Genomic DNA, 27,738 nt, shown 5'->3' with positions numbered 1-27,738 from the left:
ATAGATGGCACAACTCTTAAAGGGTCCCTACACTTTTGGGGGTTTTCCCTTTCCTGATAGAAGAGCAGGGCTATTAAAGCGTATGCCTTAAAGAAGTAAGGAGATGATCAAATAGAGACAGAAAGAGGGAGAGTGGAGCTTAAGGCCAACGCCTCCTCAACCCAACCCGTCTCTCCCCAACATCCTGTACGTGTCCATCAAATGCACCAACCCATAACTGCTTCACGGAGGTCACGCAAGCGGAGCTTTCAAAAATCATCTCAGCAATGACCTCATCTAGCTGCTCCCTTGATCCTATCCCCACCTCCATCCATTATTCCAACTGCCACCATCATAGTTAATAACAAATCCTTGTTGAGTGGTGAGGTCGTCCCCTCCCTCAAGCTGGCAGCCGTCAGACCTGTCCTGAAGAAGCACAACCTGGATCCTGAGGTGCTCACAAACTACCGCCCCATCTCAAACCTGCCTTTTCTAGCAAGAGTTCTGGAAAAAGTTGTTGCCCTTCAGCTTCACGAACATCTCCATACTCATGAGCTCTATGAAACCTTCCAGTCTGGTTTCAGAGCAGCTCACAGCACTGAAACAGCTCTGGTCAGGGTTCTAAATGACCTGCTGATGGCGGCTGACTCTGGTTCCCCAAGGCTACTCATCTTGCTGGACGTAAGAAGTGCAGCATTAGACACTGTTGATCAACGCATCATATGTCGGCGACTCTAGGAGGTGGGAATCGCCGGCAAGGCTCTGGACTTTTTCCACTCGTACCTCACAGGAAGACAGGAATATTTCCGTCTTGGGAAAAGCACCTCCGACACACACTGTGTCACCTCTGGTGTACCCCAAGGGTCAGTCCTCGGGCCACTGCTTTTTTAAATGTTGCCCCTGGGACAAATACTGAGGAGCCATAACATCAGCTTCCACACATATGCCGATGACACACAGATTTATTTCAAAACTGCCCCGGATAAACATCTGGCCCTTTCAAATGTCTCAAGATGCCTGGAACACATGCACCACTGGATGAGCAACAACTCCCTCCAACTGAATAGCAGCAAATCAGAGGCCATTCTGATTTGAACACCACATCAAACACAAACAACTGGTATCCCTCATATCAGCATCAATGGCCACTCCATTCCCCTCTCCCCACTTGTAACGAGCCTCGGTGTGAAACTGGACTCATCCCTCTCATTCCAAGCACACATAAAGACGGTACATACTACCACCTGAGGAACATCTCCAAAATGCGACACTCCCTCACCAAACCGGATGCAGAAAAACTGGTCCATGCCTTCATCACGTCCCGCATTGATTACTGCAATTCTCTGCTTGCAGGCATTCCAGCAAAAACCACTCCGAGACTACAATATGTACAAAACTGTGCCGCCCGGATACTCACAAAAACACGCAAATCAGAGCACATCACCCCCATCCTTCACCCACTCCACTGGCTCCCTGTAACACACAACAAGTCCTCATAATGGTCTTCAACGCCATCAACCACACCGGCCCCACCTACCCACAGGAACTGCTAACCAGAAGACGTTCCCATACCCTCACGCACACTCAGGTCAGACAGCTCCAATCTCCTGGCTGTCTGGTCACCATGGGAAACCGTGCTTTCTCCTCCCTGGGTCTGTGGAATCAGGAACATACGGACCTCGGCATCACTCTCAGCTTTTAGGAAATGCCTCAAGACCCACCTGTTCCACACCGCATTTTACTGCCTGTCCTTTACTTCATTTATTTATTTATTTTTAAACATGTTATGCTCTTAACCTTTTATTTTATTTTTTTATATTGCCATATTTTATCCAATTTAGATATATTTTTATTTTATTTTTTTTCCTTATAGCTTTGTGAAGCACCTTGAGATGACGTTGTCTTTAAAGTGTGCTATGTAAATCAAATGTATTATTATTATAAAGAAAAACACACACACACCCCGAATACCACACACACACATTCAGTGTACAGTCACACATTCTGAATGCATGATCCACAGTCCGCTCACAGGTGGGTGTGTGCTTCCGGCTCCTTATTCACATGCTGTTCTGCCTTGAAAGACACACCCACTATGTTTTGTAGGAAACACACACACACACACACACAGGAAGAGAGAAGCAGTGTGTAACTATGTCACTGTCAGGACACAGCGAGAGGCAGAGAAGCCACCACCTGAGAGGAGGGGAACACACACGTTGTTCTGAAGAAACAGAGGCCGTCACTGTGGGTACGTTCTGAAGAAGAGGAAGGGTTTGTGAGAAATGTTTGTCATAATGGATTACTGGGAGAGGACGAGCAGACAGACACACACACTCTCTGACACACACCACGGCACATGACACAGTGAGTATCATGGAAATAACTCTTTTGTATGGCTTTATGTAATGCAGTTATGATTCTGTTGAGGTTTGGTTTGTTTCTAGGTGTGTGTGTGTGTGTGTGTGTGTGTGTGTGTGTGTGTGTGTGTGTGTGTGTGTGTGTGTGTGTGTGTGTGTGTGTGTGTGTGTGTGTGTGTGTGTGTGTGTGTGTGTGTGTGTGTGTGTGTGTGTGTGTGTGTGTGTGTGTGTGTGTGTGGGTGTCGGTGTGTGTGGGTGAGAATGTGTGTGTGTGTGTGTGTGTGGGTGTCGGTGTCGGTGAGTGTGTGTGTGTGTGTGTGTGTGTGTGTGTGTGTGTGTGTGTGTGTGTGTGTGTGTGTGTGTGTGTGTGTGTGTGTGTGTGTGTGTGTGTGTGTGTGTGTGTGTGTGTGTGTGTGTGTGTGTGTGTGTGTGTGTGTGTGTGTGTTTAGAGGACAGTCAGAGCTTTAGGAGTTTTATTACTTCACGGTATTCAAAAAAACTCTTTCTAGAAAAGACGCTTCTTTTTTTGTTCAACAATGACAGCTTGACTTCACTTCAACCTATCGATGTTTTTTATGTATCGTATGTTCAGATGTCTGCGAGCTGGTTTGGGATCAGTTTGGTGGAAGTTATTGTGCAACAGGGTGGAAACTGAGAAGTCCTGAGAGTAGAGGATCAACTAGTTTGCACCATGGCTGAGTGTGATTGGCTGAGACATCTTTAGTTGAGGAAATGCTTCATACATAACCCTGCTAACGCCTGATAGCATCTTAAGTTAGCTATAATTGCAATGTGAGCGAGATACGTGCAATGAGGGGAAGAAATGCGAGACATTTTCAGCTGTCAATCATGCTCTCAATGTTGTAGAGCAGCTGTTGAGAGGCTGTGCATTGATTGTAACGGCCCGTCCACAGGGCAGAAGCTTCTGCCCATTCACTTTGAACGGGGTGACATCACGTTTTGCCGAACTGCATTGTGGTTCTGTCGCTTCGCTTTGCTCGAGTTGCTCGCTTCAAAAGTTGAGCAATGTTCAACTTTTGAAGCTTCGGCGGAAGCGTCAGACAATCGAATCATATGCCAGTACGAGCTCTAGCCAATCAAACCGCGTGCTTGTGTGTCCGGGGCGGGAGCTTCATGTGATTGGTTGTTGGTGGAGTTTCAGACACGCCCACCGGAAAGCTTCAACGCACGCCACCGTGTGGACGCTGCGTGAGAAAGAAAAACCCTTCTGTCTTCTCCTGTATTTCTTGTGTTGAGCTGCCTTTTATATTTCACACACATCAATGTCATTTCAATGATAAGAAAACAAAGGTAGTTATACCCTATGTGTGTTTCTACATGTATCTGTTTATCTATCAGTCATGGGAAACCAAGCCGATCATTTCCAGGCAGAGACTTTATTTCCTTAGTGTCAGATTGAAACTTGGACCGAAACACTGATGTTGTCCTTGCTTTATCCAAACACTCAACAAAGGGAATGTCCCTCTGGCAGTTGATTGAGCTCTCTGCCAATCACTGATGCATTCGTCCAATTGCCCAGCCCTAATCCTCTGCACATACCGGCTCTGCCTGTCCAAGTGTCAAGAGCATCTGACACTTGACCAATAAGAGACGTCGGAGGATTGCCCTCAGATTTTAGGACGCACGCCTTACCAACTTCACTTCCTGCTGGGCGGGGAGCATGCAGAGGCCACGCACCCAGCACTTTGTTTGTGTTGGAAGTCGTGGCGGAGAGTATTATGTCACGGCGGGGTGTGTTTACTCACTGCGTTGGTGTTCGGATCAGGGGGGGGCACAGGTTCAAACCCCACTGCAGCCAGCAAGGTCGTTGTGTCCCTGTGTAACAAGTCATGTAATGTAATGTGAAAAGATACATTAAAAAAACTAAAATCTAAGCAGTCATATGTTTTAAGTAAGAATAAAGCTGATAACAAAGCAATGGTGCATAAAGTTCATTGTTCGTCATATGTCGAACACAATAGGGATGATTTTACACATCTACATACACCTATATAAGAAAAGATAGCGGTGGTTTTAATTAAAATGTGTACATGATGATGAGATGGGGTCAGACCGGAACGATTGTATGAAATATATTAGCATGCTGGAGAGTAGCTGCTAACATTATCTGCGGCTAGCAACGTCAGAATCCCTTAATTTGATAATTATACAAAAGAACAATACTTCCTTAAAAAATGGATGTCCATCCCATCCTAACTTGCTGGATTAGTGTCGATTTAAATGCAGTCAAACTGAAGCGAGTTGAACTAAACGGTATCAATTTGCGAGAAGAGATTCAAATAATATCTCCATTGAAATTAATGGAGACTAATAGTCGAATAAAGCTGTGTTTAGATGATAAGAAATGTGCTCCTCGCTTACTGTGAGGTAGGGCGCCGGTCATAGTGCACACACTGGTTTATGATCCATGGGAAAGGCAGGGCCATCCAACCTGCATTATCTGTTTTCTCCACCCATGCTGAACAAAGGAAAGAACAAAGCAGATAAGCTGTACAGTCAAAACGTGTTGGAACAAACTGATACATACCTGAAGGTGAAGCCAGTAAGTTATGTTATTGTTTAAATACATAATAGGGTAGTTGATTGATTATATAGAGTATATTAGCCATGATAGGTACACAACTCTATGAAAAGGTCAGGCAAAGGTCAACTAATCCAAACAATTTAACAGTTGAGTTTAAGTTAGGATCGGACGCCAATATATACGATACAAACTTTTTTTTTTACTAGTGTACACACATGTTGAATTCATTTTTAGATATTTTAAATTGTTCAGTTCAAGAGGATACTCTTTTCACCCTCTGTCTGAAACCAGAGCCCAGTCTGCTCTGATTGGTTAGCTGTCCGGCTCTGTTGTGATTGTTCAACCGCTTAGAGATGTCCCGCACCTTATCACGTGCAATGTGTTGAAGCACTAGCCAATAGAAGCGTGAGTGTTACATAGTGATGTCACAGTGTTACAGAAGTAAACACAAGAGTCCAATGGAGGCGGGAGAAACTATCCCTGGAGGAAACTTTGGGATTTTAGCCTTTGCAGACCATTTACAGCAGGGGGGTCAAACGCAAATACACGGTGGGCCAAAATAAAAAATGGGTACTAGTCGAGGGCCGGACTGGTTCAATGTTTATTACAGAACGTATTGAAATGAACTTATTGCACATATTAAACCTGGAACTAACAAAGCTTCAATTAGTGCCTATAAAAACAACATTAAATAATCGCATTCATTTCTCATGGCTCGATCTGCAGCTTCTCCAGAGTCACTTCTTATGAGTACATTTCCCCACAGGCCGACAACAGCTTCAACAAAACTATTCCCCTCAGAGAGAAACCAAACATGCCCTGCTGTCGTGAGAGAAAGTGCAGAAGGAAGCATCCATTGAAGTCAGTGTGCTGCTCTGAGATGCTAGCTCAGACACTTGGCATCTCATCAGGGTGCAAGGTCATCAATGTTTGGGCTCAGGCTCTGAGCGGAGGAGACCCTCAGGATGGAGTGAAGGTGTCACCGGCGGGCCAGATCTAATAGAAATTAGAAATTATCCAGCGGGCCGAAATTAAATCCACCACGGCCCTGATTTGGCCCCCGGGCCTCAGGTTTGACACATGGGAGGGGGGAAAGCCTAAAAAGCATAATAGGGCCTCTTTAAACGAAAGCTTATGCTTCCAGGAATAGTTTTAATGACGTCCCTTTGATGCCATCACTCCGTCATCGCAGCCATAGCCATTGTTGTCTCCAGACCTCTTCAGACTCAGGCGTCTCAACATGACGTGGCTTTCCGTGCAACACAAGGAGTTCCTTTGTTTGACTTACACACAGTCATGACGTTTGGCTGCCACTTCCTGAAACACAAGACAATGAGATCAAGTGATGGACTGACAGCCCAGTGCATGACATACATGTATCAGACTGAGTAAACAAGATGGATGCACAGTATGTTTGGCATCACACCCACTAAAGTCTCTCACAGTTTCTCGCTGTCATGTTGGTTTTAAGGCTCTTTGAAATGAGGACAAAGGAGACAAACTCGTTGAAATAAAAGCCTCATTTGATTGAAATTCAAATACATTTCGGCTGCGTAAAGATTGGCTGTGTCAAAATGAATAATATGACAAGTAATCAAAATCTAAATATGCTATGCTACTACCTCAATCACTTTTGTTACATCCTGAATGTTTTATGAGAGGCTGTCCAACGGTCAGAATAATAGAGACACATCAGGAAGGTCTTACGAAGAAGCTAGGAGACGACAACCATGGCTTGAAAAACATCCACAGTTTTGCATTTGGACATGATCGGATGTTAGGTCCACATTTTACAAACGGCATCCATTTTGAGTCATTCGTTCTCTGTTTAAAGTCGGCTTGTCCTGCTGAGAGTTTATTGCTTAACGTCCATATCAAGCTGCCTTTCTAAGTAGGAGTTTAACTTGATAATGCTTACTTTTCACGTCTTATGAATAGCTTGAAAACATCCATTAAATACTCGTGTAATACCTTTCAAAATGTGGTTTGCCCTTACTAATAATAACTCCCCATTGTGCCATTTATTGTTTGTGTTTGTCTTGGTTTTATATTTCTAACAATACACTGATATTCCCCTTTTCCATGGTATTTCTTTGTTCGGTTTACTTTGGAGAGATCTCAGCTGGTCCCAAAACCTGTGTGTGTGTGTGTGTGTGTGTGTGTGTGTGTGTGTGTGTGTGTGTGTGTGTGTGTGTGTGTGTGTGTGTGTGTGTGTGTGTGTGTGTGTGTGTGTGTGTGTGTGTGTGTGTGTGTGTGTGTGTCAATTATTAATGAATGTGTAGCGCATGCATACCCACATGGGAGTGTTTCTCTGAAGGTGTGGGCCTTTGAATAAAAACCCTCCTTGCGGCCTGATTGGTTGCCCAGATTTGGACATCCACACGCGGGGTATCGTGTTGTTATTGAGTGATCCATCGATTGTAAGAAGACAAAGTGTGTTGGCAAAGATACTCATGGGAGTGGTTCACAGTTACTGAACGTAAGCTGCTCCACTTTGATGGTAAACTTCCAAGGAACGAAGAGGCTTACAGAGTGAGTACAAGATGTGTCATGTGTTCATGCCGCAGGGTGCTGATGCATTTCAAAGTTAGAAAGCCAATTAGGAGAGGGCCCGATAAATTATTTGGGCGACTCAAAGGGAGGTTTTTAAAAAATATATATCCACCGTTTGGCTAGCGCTCCAACACATTGTACGTGATAGGCTAAGGGGCGGGACATCTCTAAGCAGGTTGACCAATCACAACAGAGCCGGCCAGCTAACCAATCAGAGCAGACTGGGCTCTGGTTTCAGACAGAGGGTGAAAAGAGGTGCTGCAGCACAGGCAGTATGAGAAAAATAAAGAGCTTTTTGAACATTAAAGCATGGAGACACTACATACTGATATGAACCTGAACATCAGCAGGAGAGGACTCTTTAAAGTAGAGACACTACATACTGATATGAACCTGAACATCAGCAGGAGAGGACTCTTTAAAGTAGAGACACTACATACTGATATGAACCTGAACATCAGCAGGAGAGGACTCTTTAAAGTAGAGACACTACATACTGATATAAACCTGAACATCAGCAAGAGAGGACTCTTTAAAGTAGATACACTACATACTGATATACACCTGAACATCAGCAGGAGAGGACTCTTTAAAGTAGAGAAACTACATACTGATATACACCTGAACATCAGCAGGAGAGGACTCTTTAAAGTAGAGACACTACATACTGATATACACCTGAACATCAGCAGGAGAGGACTCTTTAAAGTAGAGACACTACATACTGATATACACCTGAACATCAGCAGGAGAGGACTCTTTAAGTAGAGACACTACATACTGATATACACCTGAACATCAGCAGGAGAGGACTCTTTAAAGTAGAGACACTACATACTGATATACACCTGGACATCAGCAGGAGAGGACTCTTTAAAGTAGAGACACTACATACTGATATACACCTGGACATCAGCAGGAGAGGACTCTTTAAAGTAGAGACACTACATACTGATATACACCTGAACATCAGCAGGAGAGGACTCTTTAAAGTAGAAACACTACATACTGATATACACCTGAACATCAGCAGGAGAGGACTCTTTAAAGTAGAAACACTACATACTGATATACACCTGAACATCAGCAGGAGAGGACTCTTTAAAGTAGAGACACTACATACTGATATACACCTGAACATCAGCAGGAGAGGACTCTTTAAAGTAGAGACACTACATACTGATATAAACCTGAACATCAGCAAGAGAGGACTCTTTAAAGTAGATACACTACATACTGATATACACCTGAACATCAGCAGGAGAGGACTCTTTAAAGTAGAGACACTACATACTGATATACACCTGAACATCAGCAGGAGAGGACTCTTTAAAGTAGAGACACTACATACTGATATACACCTGAACATCAGCAGGAGAGGACTCTTTAAAGTAGAGACACCACATACTGATATACACCTGAACATCAGCAGGAGAGGACTCTTTAAAGTAGAGACACTACATACTGATATACACCTGAACATCAGCAGGAGAGGACTCTTTAAAGTAGAGACACTACATACTGATATACACCTGAACATCAGCAGGAGAGGACTCTTTAAAGTAGAGAAACTACATACTCATATACACCTGAACATCAGCAGGAGAGGACTCTTTAAAGTAGAGACACTACATACTGATATACACCTGAACATCAGCAGGAGAGGACTCTTTAAAGTAGAGACACTACATACTGATATACACCTGAACATCAGCAGGAGAGGACTCTTTAAAGTAGAGACACTACATACTGATATACACCTGAACATCAGCAGGAGAGGACTCTTTAAAGTAGAGACACTACATACTGATATACACCTGGACATCAGCAGGAGAGGCTCTTTAAAGTAGAGACACTACATACTGATATACACCTGAACATCAGCAGGAGAGGACTCTTTAAAGTAGAAACACTACATACTGATATACACCTGAACATCAGCAGGAGAGGACTCTTTAAAGTAGAGACACTACATACTGATATACACCTGAACATCAGCAGGAGAGGACTCTTTAAAGTAGAGACACTACATACTGATATACACCTGAACATCAGCAGGAGAGGACTCTTTAAAGTAGAGACACCACATACTGATATACACCTGAACATCAGCAGGAGAGGACTCTTTAAAGTAGAGACACTACATACTGATATACACCTGGACATCAGCAGGAGAGGACTCTTTAAAGTAGAGACACTACATACTGATATACACCTGAACATCAGCAGGAGAGGACTCTTTAAAGTAGAAACACTACATACTGATATACACCTGAACATCAGCAGGAGAGGACTCTTTAAAGTAGAGACACCACATACTGATATACACCTGAACATCAGCAGGAGAGGACTCTTTAAAGTAGAGACACTACATACTGATATGCACCTGAACATCAGCAGGAGAGGACTCTTTAAAGTAGAGACACTACATACTGATATGCACCTGAACATCAGCAGGAGAGGACTCTTTAAAGTAGAGACACCTACATACTGATACACACCTGAACATCAGCAGGAGAGGACTCTTTAAAGTAGAGACACCACATACTGATATACACCTGAACATCAGCAGGAGAGGACTCTTTAAAGGTAGAGACACCACATACTGATATACACCTGAACATCAGCAGGAGAGGACTCTTAAGGTAGAGACACTACATACTGATATAGCACCTGAACATCAGCAGGAAGAGGACTCTTTAAAGTAGAGACACCACATACTGATATACACCTGAACATCAGCAGGAGAGGACTCTTTAAAGTAGAGACACGAGATACTGATATACACCTGAACATCAGCAGGAGAGGACTCTTTAAAGTAGAGACAACTACATACTGATATACACCTGAACATCAGCAGGAGAGGACTCTTTAAAGTAGAGACACTACATACTGATATACACCTGAACATCAGCAGGAGAGGACTCTTTAAAGTAGAGACACTACATACTGATATACACCTGAACATCAGCAGGAGAGGACTCTTTAAAGTAGAGACACTACATACTGATATACACCTGGACATCAGCAGGAGAGGCTCTTTAAAGTAGAGACACTACATACTGATATACACCTGAACATCAGCAGGAGAGGACTCTTTAAAGTAGAAAACACTACATACTGATATACACCTGAACATCAGCAGGAGAGGACTCTTTAAAGTAGAGACACTACATACTGATTATACACCTGAACATCAGCAGGAGAGGACTCTTTAAAGTAGAGACACTACATACTGATATACACCTGAACATCAGCAGGAGAGGACTCTTTAAAGTAGAGACACCACATACTGATATACACCTGAACATCAGCAGGAGAGGACTCTTTAAAGTAGAGACACTACATACTGATATACACCTGAACATCAGCAGGAGAGGACTCTTTAAAGTAGAGACACTACATACTGATATACACCTGAACATCAGCAGGAGAGGACTCTTTAAAGTAGAAACACTACATACTGATATACACCTGAACATCAGCAGGAGAGGACTCTTTAAAGTAGAGACACCACATACTGATATACACCTGAACATCAGCAGGAGAGGACTCTTTAAAGTAGAGACACTACATACTGATATGCACCTGAACATCAGCAGGAGAGGACTCTTTAAAGTAGAGACACTACATACTGATATGCACCTGAACATCAGCAGGAGAGGACTCTTTAAAGTAGAGACACTACATACTGATATACACCTGAACATCAGCAGGAGAGGACTCTTTAAAGTAGAGACACCACATACTGATATACACCTGAACATCAGCAGGAGAGGACTCTTTAAAGTAGAGACACCACATACTGATATACACCTGAACATCAGCAGGAGAGGACTCTTTAAGGTAGAGACACTACATACTGATATACACCTGAACATCAGCAGGAGAGGACTCTTTAAAGTAGAGACACTACATACTGATATGCACCTGAACATCAGCAGGAGAGGACTCTTTAAAGTAGAGACACCACATACTGATATACACCTGAACATCAGCAGGAGAGGACTCTTAAAGTAGAGACACGAGATACTGATATACACCTGAACATCAGCAGGAGAGGACTCTTTAAAGTAGAGACACTACATACTGATATACACCTGAACATCAGCAGGAGAGGACTCTTTAAAGTAGAGACACTACATACTGATATACACCTGAACATCAGCAGGAGAGGACTCTTTAAAGTAGAGACACTACATACTGATATACACCTGAACATCAGCAGGAGAGGACTCTTTAAAGTAGAGACACTACATACTGATATACACCTGGACATCAGCAGGAGAGGACTCTTTAAAGTAGAGACACTACATACTGATATACACCTGAACATCAGCAGGAGAGGACTCTTTAAAGTAGAAACACTACATACTGATATACACCTGAACATCAGCAGGAGAGGACTCTTTAAAGTAGAGACACTACATACTGATATGCACCTGAACATCAGCAGGAGAGGACTCTTTAAAGTAGAGACACCACATACTGATATACACCTGAACATCAGCAGGAGAGGACTCTTTAAGGTAGAGACACTACATACTGATATACACCTGAACATCAGCAGGAGAGGACTCTTTAAGGTAGAGACACTACATACTGATATGCACCTGAACATCAGCAGGAGAGGACTCTTTAAGGTAGAGACACTACATACTGATATACACCTGAACATCAGCAGGACCTTTTAGATGCCACATAAGAAGATAGTCTCAGCTGTTTTCAATGTGTATGACAGCTGACTGAAAACTTGTTTACCAGACCTGGCTGATTTGGAAAATTGGTTAATTGAAATTCAGCGTCGGGCTTTTCACCAAACCAGCTGTTCTGTCCTCGGTGAATACAGATATGAACACATTCTCAGCTCAGAGGCTCCGTGCAGATCTCCATATATTGAACGCTGGACTGCTGCCAGCTGATTATGAAAGCGAGTCTTCGCCTGCACACAGACTGTTTACACTCTTGCCAGCAGACCTTGATGAGAGAATCTTTCACTGACAATCAATGCGCCAACACTTCATAACAAAACACTGGAGTGCCTGGAGGACCATCAGATGTAAGAAGGGATATCTGGCTTCAGATGAAGAGAGTCATCGTGGCCAAATGCAGACAGATGAGTGTTTCCAGGAAAAGCGGCCCTTACTGTAACACACTGCTCCTTTTGGGAAGCCGTCGTGGCCCAGAGCCAAGGAGGGAGCGAGGGGAAGTGGAAGATTTACAATTCGGCTTGCGGTTACAGCTTTGCTGACTAACCCTGTGTGTGTGTGTGTGTGTGTGTGTGTGTGTGTGTGTGTGTGTGTGTGTGTGTGTGTGTGTGTGTGTGTGTGTGTGTGTGTGTGTGTGTGTGTGTGTGTGTGTGTGTGTGTGTGTGTGTGTGTGTTCTGATAACAGGCAGGATGGATGAGTAAGTGCTGTTATTGGCAACAAAAATGACTTAATAATACCATGTTTTACTGTAAGTGGGTGATGTGTCTACCACACACACACACACACACACACACACACACACACACACACACACACACACACACACACACACACACACACACACACACACCACACACACACACACACACACACACACTTAATCACTGTCTAAAAGCAGCTTCCTCTAAACTCTGATATCAGCCTGAGTCACTCACACTGTTGTCATGACAACACGACCCATCTATCCATCCGTCCCTACCAAAGCACAGAGCTGCAGACTGGTAATGTATTCACTCAATGCACATAAAACACAATATAACCAGTAACACAACGTATGTCTTAGATACGCATGTTATCTAGTTAGCTATCAAACGGCTTTACATGGTCCCATTAAGGGGTTGGGCTTCTCTCGGACCGGAGTTGCGATGTGTTCCCGGAAACCTGTCGGCAAACAAAGCCAGATGTTTGAGATTCTTCAGAAGGAAGGCTTTTTGATTTTTGCCCACTCTCCTTTCCAGGAAGCAAGATATTCTGAGGAGGATTACGTCATCCTTGTAGTGCCTCTCCTGGGACATGCCTCCTTAATGTTCAAAAAGCTCTTTATTTTTCTCGTACTGCCTGTGCTGCAGCACCTCTTTCCACCCTCTGTCTGAAACCAGAGCCCAGTCTGCTCTGATTGGTTAGCTCGCCGGCTCTGTTGTGATTGGTCAACCGCTTAGAGATGTCCCGCCCCTTAGCCAATCACGTACAATGTGTTGGAGCGACGGTACAGCCCAGATTGCCATGGAGTTTATACTTCCCTGGAATATGACTCTTGTGACTTCTGGATGTTGTATAGTCCCAACATCATGTCATAGCTTCACCTATCCCACTTTCTGACTTCTGACCAATTCATTGGCCCTTATCACATCGCATATTTAGAATATTAGTCATGAAATAAACTTGTATCTCACTGGGTAATGGCACATGGCGGACTGGAACACAATCAGAACAAGTTGTTGTGTCTGGGTTAGATAACTAAGTATCATTGCTGTGTTACTTCACTCTCACAGCTGACATCCACAGAAAGAAATGAAAGTCTCCTCCAAGAAACAATGCTTAACAAACTTGCCGCCTTACACACCGCATTGCCTTACTCGTGCCGTCTGGGATGTCTTTGTTTTCCACAAAGGAAGTTAAATATAGACTACAGTTTGAAACCAGGCCAGGAAATAAAGCACAAACTCCAGAGTAAATCTATGCCGCTGGGAACTGTAAAACGCACTGTTACACTACTGTGTGTGTGTGTGTGTGTGTGTGTGTGTGTGTGTGTGTGTGTGTGTGTGTGTGTGTGTGTGTGTGTGTGTGTGTGTGTGTGTGTGTGTGTGTGTGTGTGTGTGTGTGTGTAGCAGCTATCAGCAGTGTTTGAATTAGCATTAATCGACACACTGCTGTCGTGCCGGCCTCCCTCTAGGTTTTTACTTTGCATGACCTCCGTCTGAACCGCATCGCTGACACACATTAACACACCCAGAAACCCGAGGCTTTACGTACACCGTGCTACAGCATCACACGCTTCATGGTAATGTGGTGCAGCGATGGGAGAAACAGCGAGACTTTTATTCATGATCCAGTCGTTGGTGAAATGTATCCGGAGATGAGCTGTGATGTTTGCTGGAAGGATTTGTTATGAGTTGATTTACTTTGCGACGTTTGACGGATCCAGGGTGTAATGCTGTAAAAGAGAATCAATTGAAGAAGCTATGAAAACAGGATTTTAAAGAGGACCTATTCTGCACATTTTCAGGTTCATATCTGTATGTAGTGTCTCTACGGTGACATGTAGCGATGCCTTAATGTTCATGAAGCTCTTTATTTGTCTCAGTCTGCTCTGATTGGTTAGCCCCGCCCCTTAGTTTATCAAGTACAATGTTTTAGAGCACTAACCAATAGTTACGGATAGGGATGTCCCGATCATTTGATTTTGACAATCTGCCGATACCGATTTTTCCCGATCCCATCTTTATGCAATGCATTAAGAGAAAAAAGATAACGGCTGGTCATCCAACGCGATGAGTTCAGCTGTCTTGGCTGTTATTCTTTTGGCCTTTTCTCTGTTCTGGGGCAGTTTCTCTTTCCTTTGAAAGTCTCTGAAAGTGTCGGTTGTTTCAGTGCCGTTACCCGAGTGGCCGCTGTGTACTCGCCGTGTTGTTGTTGGTGTTTGTTTCTCAGGTGGCGTGTTAGATTGGTCGCGTTGAACGTAGCTCTGTTCTTTCCACCACGCGGAACCTCTGCCTTGCAAACATTGCATCTGGCTGTTACACTGCCTTCGCTTTCAATTTCATAACACTTCCAAACTCCTGACATTTTCTCCGTCCCGACTCCCGAGTCACCAGCTGAACGTAGCCTCTCGTTAGCTTACTGCTACTATTAGACACTGCGCCCACTCTGTTGCCAGATTTCAGAGAAAAAGCAACCAGGTCTGAAAACAAGCCCAAAGAAAGCAACACATCCATGATGTTGTGTAATTTTAAACCAAATCTAAGTCCTCAGGATGACTTTAAGACGTGAACATGGTCATTTTTGTTTTGTAACTTTAAAGGTGGGGTAGGTAAGTTTCAGAAACCGGCTCGAGATACACTTTTTGTTATATTCCATGGAATGCTCTTAACATCCCGATAGCAATGAATATCTGAAGTGCTTTGACAAAAAATCCATACAAAAATGTCATCTGTAGAAGCCGTAATACTGTAAAAAGTACAACCTACCTGCCTGTCAGCCTACCTGCCTGTCAGCCTTCCCTCGGGGCACAAACTTATCTCGTGCCCTCATTGGTCATGTGCGCGTTCGTGTGTGTTGGGGGAGGGGCTCTGTGAGGAAGTGGCAGATTTTCTCCGGTTGTGTATTTTCAAATTCTAGCGATCTCGAGCCGGTTTCTCAAACTTACCTAACCCACCTTTAAATAAAAATAATAAAAATATTTTCTAAAAAAAAAAAATCCCGATCCCCGATTTTTTTCCTCCCGATTCCGATCTTTTGAAAATCACGTGATCGGATCGGGACATCTCTAGTTACGGATGTTAGCAAAGGAGTCCAGTGAAGGCTTGTTTGGTGGGGTGGGATTTTAGCCTTTGCAGACCTGAACAAAAACTCACTAAAGGAAAGGGAAAACCGCAAAAAGGGTTATATTATAGCGCCCCTTTAAACCCAACCATGATGCGATAGATTCTTTTCAGTCTTTATTTCGAACAGATTAAAAAATAACAAATGTGAAAAACAGAATACCATATTGTTATAATACAGTATTTATCCACATTCATGGTAATATTTGTATATTCAACAAAAAAACAAAAAAAAGTCTAATAAATCCTATGTGTCCGAAAGGGAGCAGGAGGAAGCAAATGCTTATTAATTCCCACCCCTTACTTGATCAATGATTGTCCTTTAAATCATTATGCAAGTTATTCCTACATACATTTACATTTATACAAACATATACAATCATTTCTCATCTTCAATTACCTTCTTCATTGTTTCTGTACATCCTGTTAAACTGAATTATGCTTTGTTTTAACTCCTGCTCCAAACCATTCCATAAAGTCACCCCACAGATTGTTAAACTCATACTTCTCAGAGTTGTTCTGACCTTGAGTTGTTTAAAATGTAGATTTCCTCTCAAAGGAACAATGTTTTTAATTTCCGAGGAAGTAGATTATGTCTGGCTCTGTACATGATTTGTGCCGTTTTAAATGTAACCAGATCAGTGAACTTCAATATGTCTTTATGTATTTATTAGGATCCCCATTAGCACTAGCATGAGCGTTGGCTATTCTTCCTGGGGTCCTCACACTCTCGAAACATACATAAACATACAACAAAATTAAAACAAAACGGCTCATAATTTCATGCTATTTACAGCGAAATGAAGTGAAACTAAAATGGTCATCCAATTATCGCCATCCTAAGGCCAAACAAAAGTAAATACAAATAAGTGTACATAATAATATATGCATACATAGCCACAGGCACAGTTCAAATGTACTTTGTAATACTTAAATAATTTTTTAGCAACCATTTGAAATGTACTTGAGAATTTTCCTGAATGATGTGAACCGGTGCAGAGTTCCAGCTGATCACGACTCTGTACTGTTCTCTGTCCCATATTTGATTTAGATTTGGGTAATACAAACCTTCCTTCTATTGTATGTCGTGTTTGATAGTTATGTTGTGCATATTGCGCTATAAACCTTTGTGATAATATATCTGGTGAGTGAGTCACTGTAATATTTCTGACAAAATTCAATAAAATATAAGTTGAACTTGAGCTAAGTAGTGTTATGGCACCTACAGCGATGGCGCATTTAGCTTGTGTGTCTTTGCACCCTCCTTCTAGCCATGCTTGTGAGTTTTCACCATCCAGGTGCAGGACTTGCTGTAAAAAAAGAACAAGGCCACAGTGAGAGAAAAGTGACCGTGGGGTTCAGACGGTTTGGTCTGAACAGAACCGTAGCATGTGGAAAGCGCCCTCGCATTGTTAAATGAAAGCGGCAGCGTTGTCAGTAGCTGCTTCTTTAACTGATTGGAGGTCTGCAGCGGGCTCTGGGAAGTCAAAGAGCTCATTGATTCAAAGAGCAGAAGGCGTATTCAAGTACGCAGCGCTATAGATTGTGCACACCCACACATACATACACTTGATAACCAGAGCATGCACGCATATCCCCCACATTGCAGACACCTGGTTTCCCAATGATGAATTGCTCGGTTTGTGCCAACTTTCCGTCCAACCGTCATTTTTGATAGCATCCTATTAGTGTTCTTTATGGGGTCGAGGTGGTATTAATAGATAACGACAGTTCAGGGGTCTCTGCTTTGTGATTCAGCGTCTGCAAACCCCGCAGTTGAGTCGATGAAGCATCTTCTCTAGTCGTTTGAAGCTACTTTTCCTGGAAGCTATATGTGTGAACAATAAGATGGCCCACACCCAGAGGAGGTTCCTTGACGGGAAGGGAGGATCAGTATCAGGTCGGCGGCCCTGACATCTGCCGGCTCAGCTGGGAGGGGGATTCACGTGCAGCCTAGTCCAGTGTTTCTCAAACTCTTTCACACCAAGGACCACTTAACCAATAAAAAAACACGACAAGTGGCAACATGTGCGACGAAGGTGTTGCGCTGGGCTATATCATGCAATCGAAAGTTAAACTTAAGCTCGCTCCGTTGTGGAGATATTCCCGCGAGAGTGCGGAAAACTGAAATGTATTTATTTATTTCAAATGTGAAATTGTACCAATATACTCACGGACCACTAGGGGGCGTGGACCACACTTTGAGAAGCACTGGCCTAGTCTGTCTTCTCTGTCACAGGAAACTATTCGAGGGTTTTATTCCACTTCACCATCGTGCCTACGTCTTTGGCAGCAACGATGATAGTCAGTCAAGGCATTAGTGGGATCCAGGGACCTCAGGCTAAGTGGGAATGTACTGCGAAGAAGACAAAACCAAGACATGAGAGAACTATCCCCTAGTTCTCAACATCGATTAGCTACGAGCAACTCCGTAGTTAATTTCCTTGGGACACAGTCCAATCAAATGTGTGTTTCATTTTCTTATCAACCACTAAATCCTCTCACATCTGACTGGCTCTCTGTCCGTTCCACTTGTCTGTGATATTTGATGGTTTGGTAAAGCTAGTGGTCTGTTAACTCCAACAGTGCGCTTGGCAGGAATACTGTTTGTTAAAGGACGCTTGGAAAATGTGAAATCCTGCTTTATGCTTTGTCAATAAAACACCCAGTTCGCCCACGCACACACACCCACCCCACACACACACACACACACACACATTCTCTCCCTCCTTCCCACCTGGAGGTGTGTGATGATGCGTCCCGTGGCAGGTGGTTCAGACACTGGTGCCGCAGTGTGACCGACGCTTGATGCTAAATGTCGTGAACATCCTGTGCATGTATTGGATTAATGCTGCTCCACCCGCCTTTACATCCGCACATGTATCCATCCCTACATCCATCCACTTACCCCTCGCTTCCTGGGGGTCCACTACCCAAAAACAGACTTGTTATAAAAGGAGCACAGTGGAGTATTGCACCATGACTCAGCAAAACTGTTACGATAATTACATTTTGTATTAAACATATCATCGTCGTTATTTAACTCTCTATCTCTTTCCAGGCACAGCGAGGACTGACAGGTGACATCACTGTAACCCCGTGGGAGCCAGGGACTGCCATTCGTGTGTGTGTGTGTGTGTGTGTGTGTGTGTGTGTGTGTGTGTGTGTGTGTCTGTGTGTGTGTGTGTGTGTGTGTGTCTGTGTGTCTGTGTACTAGCATTACTATACTTGTGGGGACCTACATCTGTTTACATAGTCACGTGTGGGGACTCGCCTCCCTTATGGGGACAAAATGCAGGTCACCATGAGGGGGATCATTAATTGTGTGTGTGTGTGTGTGTGTGTGTGTGTGTGTGTGTGTGTGTGTGTGTGTGTGTGTGTGTGTGTGTGTGTGTGTGTGTGTGTGTGTGTGTGTGTGTGTGTGTGTGTGTGTGTGTGTGTGTGTGTGTGTGTGTGTGTGTGTGTGTGTGTGTGTGCCCCTGTCTCTGTGTGGCACTTCCTGGGAGAAAATAGAACAGGAAGCCGGAGTGAGAGCTGAAAACAAGCGACCGCCTCACCTCCACAAGGAAGCCTTTCTCCCCAGAGAGCAAAAATGGTGTGTGTGTGTGTGTGTGTGTGTGTGTGTGCGTGCGTGCGTGCGTGCGTGCGTGCGTGCGTGTGTGCGTGCGTGTGTGTGTCCTGTATTTAAACTGGTGGGGGGGTGTTGGTCCTGGATTGCCGTTAGCCCCCGGCTTTTTCCTTTTCAGAATCAGAATCGGTTTCATTACCAAGTAGCTTTACACATTCAACGACACAGAAAGAACACGTTTTTTTTTAAAAACATTTGATCAAACATTGACTTCTTCTTCACAGGGGTATTTGCGACAATTACAGCCATTAAAGTGACCTTCTAGTGTGCTTTTATGACCTTTAAATGACCTTGCCTAAACTAGTGGCAGGAGAGATGATCTTCTCTTGTGTGGATCGACAGGAAGTCACATCACCATAGTTCATATTTCACAGGTTAGCATTCTAGATGGCATGTCTTCCCCTTGTGGCCATAGGCAGAATTACAGGATGCAGTAAAGTGCGTGGATAAGTGAATGTAAGGGTTGATTATAGTTCACATCATTAATCCTAAGTAACTAAAGGTATTACATACATGTAGTGAAGTAAAAGTACATGTTTTACCTCTGAATTGTAGTGGGGTAGAAGTACAAAGTAGCAACAAATTGAAATACTCATGTAAATTGTACTCAACTACAGTACTTAGAGTGAATCTACTAAGTTACTTTGCACCACTGTGTTTACGTCTCACTGAGCGGTCCACCCACACGACCCTAATGCCGTCATTAAACCCCAATTATCGCCCCCTCTAACACTCATTATGGGTCATTTTACCTCCATCAGTCACCTGTAAGGACCCACTAGGACAGTGTTTCTCAAACTTTTCATACCAAGGACTTAACCAATAAAAAAACACTCGCGGACCACCTAACTCCAAAAACACATCGTTTTTCTAGAACAGATTACAAATCACCTGGACATTGTACAAACAGGTGGCAACATGTGTGACGAAGGTGTTGCGCTGGGCTATATTACGCAATCGAAAGTGAAACTTAAGCTCGCTCCATTGCAGAGATATTCCCGCGAGAAAACTTATTTATTTCAAATGTGAAATGTTACCAATATACTCACGGACCACTAGGGGGCGCTCACGGACCACCAGTGGACCACACTTTGAGAAGCACTGCACTAGGACAATGGAGCGTTTACTGTAGGCTTGTTGTCATGACGCCCTGTCCAGTTACATAAGTGCTGGGAGCCAGTTCCCACAGCCGAGTGTGTGTGGTGTCTCGTGTCACGGAAACAAAGGCCTCCACACACACACACACACACACACACACACACACACACACACCACACACACACACACACACACACACACACACACACACACACACACTCTGTTTGTACATTCCTCCGATGTGCTTCTCTGAGGTGTGGAACAAGACGTTTGATTTGGTTTGGAGGGGTTCGATCCGGTTTTACTTTACTTAAAGGGAGTGAGGAGACTTCGGGAAGATGTGAAACTGGGGCTAATGGGAATGTTGTTGGATTTGCAGAATTTGGTCTTGAATAAAAGTATTTAAGGGTTAACTTAAGGTGGCGAGGGAGGAGATGGTAGCAATCAAGTGTAATACAATTCACCCTCTGAAGACCATGAATGTATGCACAGATTTTCATTCAAATCCGTCTTATAATAGTGTCTTTCTTTGCTTCAGACAATCGACAATCTATTTACCCAATATGAAAGTAGTTTAAAACCCACTTTATATATCTTTGTTCATTTTAATTCACTTTATATTCGTATATCCCCTCAAAAATCCCACTATTGAAAGGTAGGTCAGGTAAGTAAGTATGCCAAATGATACTGAACCAAAGTGGCACACAAATGTATGTTTTTTTAAATGATTTTCTTGAACTACTTTGTTTATTCTGTACGCGCTCTCAATGGTAAACAGATATATGCTCATGTATACTTCGTCAAGGTAGGGAGAGGATTCAACTGCATGCCATCCTTAATGAGGCAACATTTACTATCCTTTTAATCTCCCAAAAGAGCTGATAAAATACAATATATAAGTGGAACTACTGAGGCTTACACCCTACCTTCTCACCGCTGCTGCAGCCAAAAACACATCTTCCCCCAGAAGCTGGTTTCCCATGGTGGATTAGATGTTCCCATTGTCTAGCACCATTTGAAATCAGTGTTCTTGGCGACAGGAGGACAGCACATGGCAGTGAGTGAGTCTCCGGAGGATCTGGCCTTCCTCCTCATATTTCTCTCCTCTAAAAGATGACTGATTTCTCCTGGTGTTTAGAGCCCGCTGCAGCCTTCTAGCACCATTAGAAATCGGTTATAAAACTGTGGGTCAAGGCATCTGGGAGGCGGACACAGGACAAGAAGAAGGAAGTACTGTGTCTTTGTTTATTGACTTTGAAGGATACTTATAAATGTTGTTTTTCACTTCTACCATGCATGGATTATATTTTGAGCTCAGCTATATTACATCGTCCTTGTTTTTTGTGTAAAAGAGTTATCATTTACACTGCCAGCAACAAGTGGGTGTTACTGCAGTTCCTCCTGATCACCACTAGAGGGTGATGTATGTAAAGTAATGAGCTGCTTGAAGTGAATAAAAAGGCCAGATTTCACAGGAAAATGCTTCGTGTGTTTTATTTCCTGTAACCCATGAAATGTTTTATACAAAAATCCTGTTAGAAAGACAGGAAGAAGACTTTTGTTCAGGTTTTTACCATAATAACAAATGTTTTTTTCTCTGCCATTGATGTAAAATTGACCTTTTTCCTTGAAACAAAGGTAAATGATTGTGTTATAGATAAATATGCAGTTTTAATAGAACATTAATACACAGAAATGTTTGTAAACTGACCAACACAATCAATATATGGAGTATATTTTACACTAAATATGATTTCAGTCCGACAACTCACGTGTTTATTAGAAGCAGCATATAGTTTGAGTTTGGTCTCGGCTCGGGCCTCATCACCCCACAGATTTACAAAGAACATTGGGTGATGATTAGATAACTATCCCCCGAGCCTACAGGTGGAGCTGGGGTGGTGGGGGGGCAGGCGAGCAGCAGCAGCATGAAACACAGCAGCAGGAACATGAACGCAGCAATAGCAAGTGAACACAGCAGCAGCAGCGTAGCGAGGAAGGAAGGAAGACCTGGCAGCTTCAATAGAGCGCCATGTTTAGGAGAATGTGTTTGGTTGGTTGTCAGAGGGACGAGGTGCGTCACGTGTTCATGTATCATTGGTGCTCGAGTTGACTGCCTGAACTAGCTCGCAGGCTTCGCCCCATATTTGTTGTAAATGAATGCTAACTTACTGGATGCACACTTGCATTTTTACCCATGCCTTTTTGTGAGATATTCTAGCAGCAGATACGTGAGCGTCACTTTGTTAGAAAAGTGGTGGGGACAATCTCTCCAGATTTAACATCCGCATAGCAGAAGACAACACATGTCCCCTCCCCGTGTTGAACCTTGACCTCTGGAGTCTGGACCACCAATGTGTCTTTAAACCAATGAACGCCCAACTATAGGTCTCGCTGTGATGTGATTTGGATTTAATTCGTACCTTTATGCACACAGTGACGCACAGGTGTGGAGGACAGAACATGACACACGTAAACAATAAATAATTCATAAATACAGGAATACAAAAACAAATAAATGAATAAATGTATAAATAAAAATATATAAATTGAGAATAAAACAGAACACACATTATATATATTTAATGTTTTTACTTACATTTATATATTTATGAATGTGTGTGTGTTTCACATTTTTTTGTTTTACTTGGCAGCCTCCTTGTTTTCTGTGGATACGACAACATTTATAACAAATGTACTTTCAACGTTTCAACACGTGCACGTGTCTTTGACAATATCTTTGATGCTATCATATTTGTGGGTGAAATGGTGAAGATTGTGTGAGTTGGAAGGGCGGTCAAGTAAAATGCTTTTGTGTGCACAAACTAGAGGGGAACAGCAAACACCAGTGTTTCAATAATGTTCCCCCTTTGAAAAAAATCGGCGCAAAAACATTTTGTTAGGGACAAAAAGCCTATAAAGAGGTGCAGTGCAGCGCTGCACCATCAGTGTCTGATTTATTAAAACAACAACATTGTAACTGAGAAACACTTAAATGCTACATTTCAAATGTTTACAATCCATCACTAAATTCATGGCAAACCAATTCTAACATCATGCAACAACACAGAGACGACATTAGTTGCATTGAACTGATCTTTTAATAAGTTGTACTTTCAGTACAGTGTGAAACATGGGCTCGTGCTTCACTGAGGATCTTTGTCATTCTGACAGGGAGGCTACTGCAGTTATTACACTTTGAAATATGTGTAACTGTTAATATAAAACCCACACTGATCAAACTCCCTTACTTTTCCTAAAATTGGTTTCTTTATTTAGGGGCGGTGTGAATGAAGAGAAAAAAATATATGAGCATTTTATGAGCATGGGATTTTGACCCCTCCTATAAACATATGCATAATGCTGCGCTATACTTTGCGGCCACAAGCCGTTGCCAAGCAACGTTTATTGTTTAGGTGTCCTTTGATAAGCAGGCAGTCATATCATATAACTAGCTAGATTTGGACATAAACGCGAGTGATATGGAGTCAGATTTGGGTTAGGGTTAGGGTTCCGTTTCATATACATGTAAATAAAATCCAATTACAGAAAAAGGTTTTACATAATGTATTTTTGATCCTCACTTATTTGTTTTCCGTTTAAAACCTGCACCTGCAACACAAACCGCTTTCTGTGCACGGATCGCTGTGGATTCGTGTGTGGGTTTTTGAGACTCCCCTGACGGTCAGCCGATTCGTACTTGTAATTTTTTCTATCTATAGCCAATCAGATCTCTCCTCCATTCTAAGCCAATCACATGAGCGTGCCCCCACGAGGGTATGATTTCTAGCGTTCATGACGTAGCGCTTCATGTACGCATTTTGTTGCATGGAGGAATGACAGTGAAAGACATTTGCACTGCTGCATCTTGGTCTTCCCCCCGTTCTTTTATTCATTTGTGTTTGAGGGATGTCTCCCGCCCTCTCTCCTGCCTGTCGGCACTTAGAGAGCGGCCTTTTGTTCCCCTCTCTTTATCGTTTTTAACAAGTGAGACTCGATCTCTACTTTTTATAAACGACAGGTAGCCTGAGTAAGCCTACCTTCGTTCCCTGATGGAGAATATCCATTTTGTAATGCTATATTCCCTGGGAACGTGATGCTCCATTTACACACGGCGAAATGGACATGGGTTATTAACTGAGTAGGTGTGGTTTATGCTTCTGGTAACGGACGGAACCAGTGGGGCGGAGACTAATAATAATAAAATAATAATAAATGATATTTATATAGCGCCTTTCAAGGGACCCAAGGTCGCTGTACATGGTGGACAAACAAAGCAAACAGACAATCAACGGGCAAACCAAAGAAATAAATAAAGGAAGCCGGGGGACCAGAAAAGGGCTCGGGCCCGAAGGCCGGGGTGATCAGGTGTGTTTTTAATGATGGTTGAAGATGTCCAGGGAGGCAGCATTACGGATCTCGGCAGGAAGTGCATTCCAGAGGGTGGGGGCCGCAACACTGACGCCCTGTCGGCAACAGCTCGGAGGCGAGAGCGGGGGATGGAGAGCAGGCCCGTGTCTGAGGACCGCAGACTCCGAGAAGGGGTGTAGGGATGGAGGAGGTCCGATAAGTACTGGGGGGCGAGGGCATGGAGGGACTTGTACGTGAGGAGGAGGGTTTTGTACTGAATCCGGGACTCGACCGGCAGCCGGTGGAGGTGGATGAGGGTGGGGGTGATGTGTTGCCATGGCTTGGTGAGAAGCCTGGCGGCAGAGTTCTGGACGTATCGGAGCCTGTCCAGGGTTTTGCTGGGAACCCCGGACAGGACTCCATTGCAGTAGTCCAGACGGGATGTGATGAAGGCGTGTACGAGGGTTTCTGCCACAGAGTCAGAGAGTGAAGGCCGGAGTCTGGCAATGTTTTTGAGATGGTCGAAGGCGGATTTGGTGACAGATTTGACGTGCGCCTGGAAAGAGAGGGTGGTGTCCAGGATGACTCCCAGGTTGCGGACTTCAGTGGACGGGGAGATGGAGCAGCCTTCAATGGAGAGAAGCAGGTCTCCAACCTTCTGGGCTGCGCCTTGGGAGCCACAATCATGAGCTCTGTTTTATTGCTGTTGATTTTGAGCAGGTTTGATGACATCCAGTTTGTTATGTCCTGTAGGCAGTTGACAAGGGATTGAGGGGGGAGCTGAGTGGACGGTTTGGTGGAGAGATGTGTCAAACTCAAGGCCCGGGGGCCAAATCAGGGCCGTGGTGGATTTAATTTCGGCCCGCAGGATAATTTCTAATTCCTATTAGATCTGGCCCGCCGGTATATTGCACCTTCCCTCCATCCTGAGGGTCTCCTCCGCTCAGAGCCTGAGCCCAAACATTGATGACCTTGCACCCGAGATGAGACGCCAAGTGTCTGAGCTAGCATCTCAGAGCAGCACACTGACTTCAAAGGATGCTTCCTTCTGCCCTTTGTCTCTCACGACAGCAGGGCATGTTTGGTTTCTCTTTGAGGGGAATAGTTTTGTTGAAGCTGTTGTTGGCCTGTGGGGAAATGTACTCATAAGAAGTGACTCTGGAGAAGCTGCAGATAGAGCCATGAGAAATTAATGCGACTGATTATTTAATGTGTAATGTTGTTTTTATAGGCACTAATTTAAGCGTTGTTAGTTCCAGGTTTAATATGTGCAATAAGTTCATTTCAATACGTTCTGCAATAAACATTGAACCAGTCCGGCCCTCAGTACCAATTTATTTTTATTTTGGCCCACTGTGTATTTGAAATAACACAGTGTCTGACTATATCATATATGTGATGTCATTACTTGTCATTTTTTCATATTATGTATTCGTGGTTATCAAGTATCAGACACTTAAAGGTCCCATGCCATTTCCACTGATCATAATTCCATTGTTGAGGTCTACTAGAATAGATTTATATTGAGCAATTTTCCAAACTCACATTGGTTTCTCATCCAGCTCCTGCCCCCCCCTCCCTATGAGCCCAGTGGCCGTCTGCGAGACAGTGAGACACAGCGAAACCCAGCGCGAAACCAGCCCGAACACACACACACTCACACACACGCAGCCTCGGCGCGTCCCGCCGTCAGGGAGGAGAAATCGGCGGAGCTGCAGCTGAGAAAAGATTGAGTGTGTGTGTACGTAACGGCTCCACGGATTGGTCCAATGGGTCCATTTGGGTATGGACACGTCACTGTACCCAGGAAGAAAAAGAGGTGACGTTCTGGGGCAGCATAGACAGGTATTTTCTGTGTTAGTGTATTTTCTTTGAGGGTTTGAGACTCTGCAGACCGTTTACATGATAACAACCTTCATAACACACAAGGGGATGGGTAATAACCGGAAAAGCATGACATGTCACCTTTAAACAACAGAGAATGTTTTATAAAATAGTACTAGTACTGACAAAACACATCTTATCCTTTCAGCATGTATTCTAGGAATAAAACATAAAAACACTGAAGTTTATTCCAATACGAAAAATGTTACGGAGTAAATCATTTATTTCGTTCTTCCGCTTAAAACTAGACGAAACGCAGACTAATGGAAATTACGTCAGCCTTGCGTGTCCGCGCACAACATTGTATTATTATTTTAATGTTTTATTGTATTTTGTCTTTATTTTTACCTTGTGTGAATCCTGTTTTTAACTCTGACCCTGTTGCTGCTATAAACGCCTGAAATTCACCAAGGAGATAAATAAAGTTCCCTCTTATCTTATCTTCTCTGGCTAAAATATACCTGTTACTGGATGTGTGCGTGTTTTTTGATAATAATAATAAAATCATGCAAGCAAGACAGGATTTAGTTAAATTGACTTATGGTCTAATTAATAATAGCAGTGTCTTTGCTTTTCTGTGAATATGAACAGGATCAAAATGAGTTCATTGATTCAACCCATTGCCACGGAGGATTAGGAATAGCCTCTGATTCGCTGATTCAATACATGTCGAATGAAGTTCAGGTTAAACCGTGTTATTATGTAATTCCTTAAATGTATTTAAATCACTCCAAACTGTTGATTGTATTATTTTCATTGTGTTGTCAATCACCGCTCTGGTCCCGCCCACTTAACCTTATATCCTAGCAA

The 27,738-nt window shown here is 43.4% G+C and overlaps 1 protein-coding gene across 1 annotated transcript in view; it reads left to right on the top strand.

Moving 5' to 3' along the window:
• The first annotated feature begins 2,323 nt into the window (after positions 1–2,323).
• The window catches only part of net1 (neuroepithelial cell transforming 1), a 66,937-nt gene continuing 41,522 nt past the window's right edge, over positions 2,324–27,738 (top strand). Inside the window, exon 1 of the mRNA XM_034074753.1 lies at positions 2,324–2,346. Within this exon, the coding sequence (XP_033930644.1) occupies positions 2,339–2,346 (8 nt within the window). The 5' untranslated portion in view covers positions 2,324–2,338. The remainder of the gene's footprint in view (positions 2,347–27,738) is intronic.

This window comes from Pseudochaenichthys georgianus, chromosome 23 (assembly GCF_902827115.2).
Source record: "Pseudochaenichthys georgianus chromosome 23, fPseGeo1.2, whole genome shotgun sequence".
Classification (NCBI taxonomy): Eukaryota; Metazoa; Chordata; class Actinopteri; order Perciformes; family Channichthyidae; genus Pseudochaenichthys; species Pseudochaenichthys georgianus.
The sequence above is the reverse complement of the archived record's forward strand: the minus strand, read 5'-3'. Positions and strand labels throughout refer to the sequence as shown.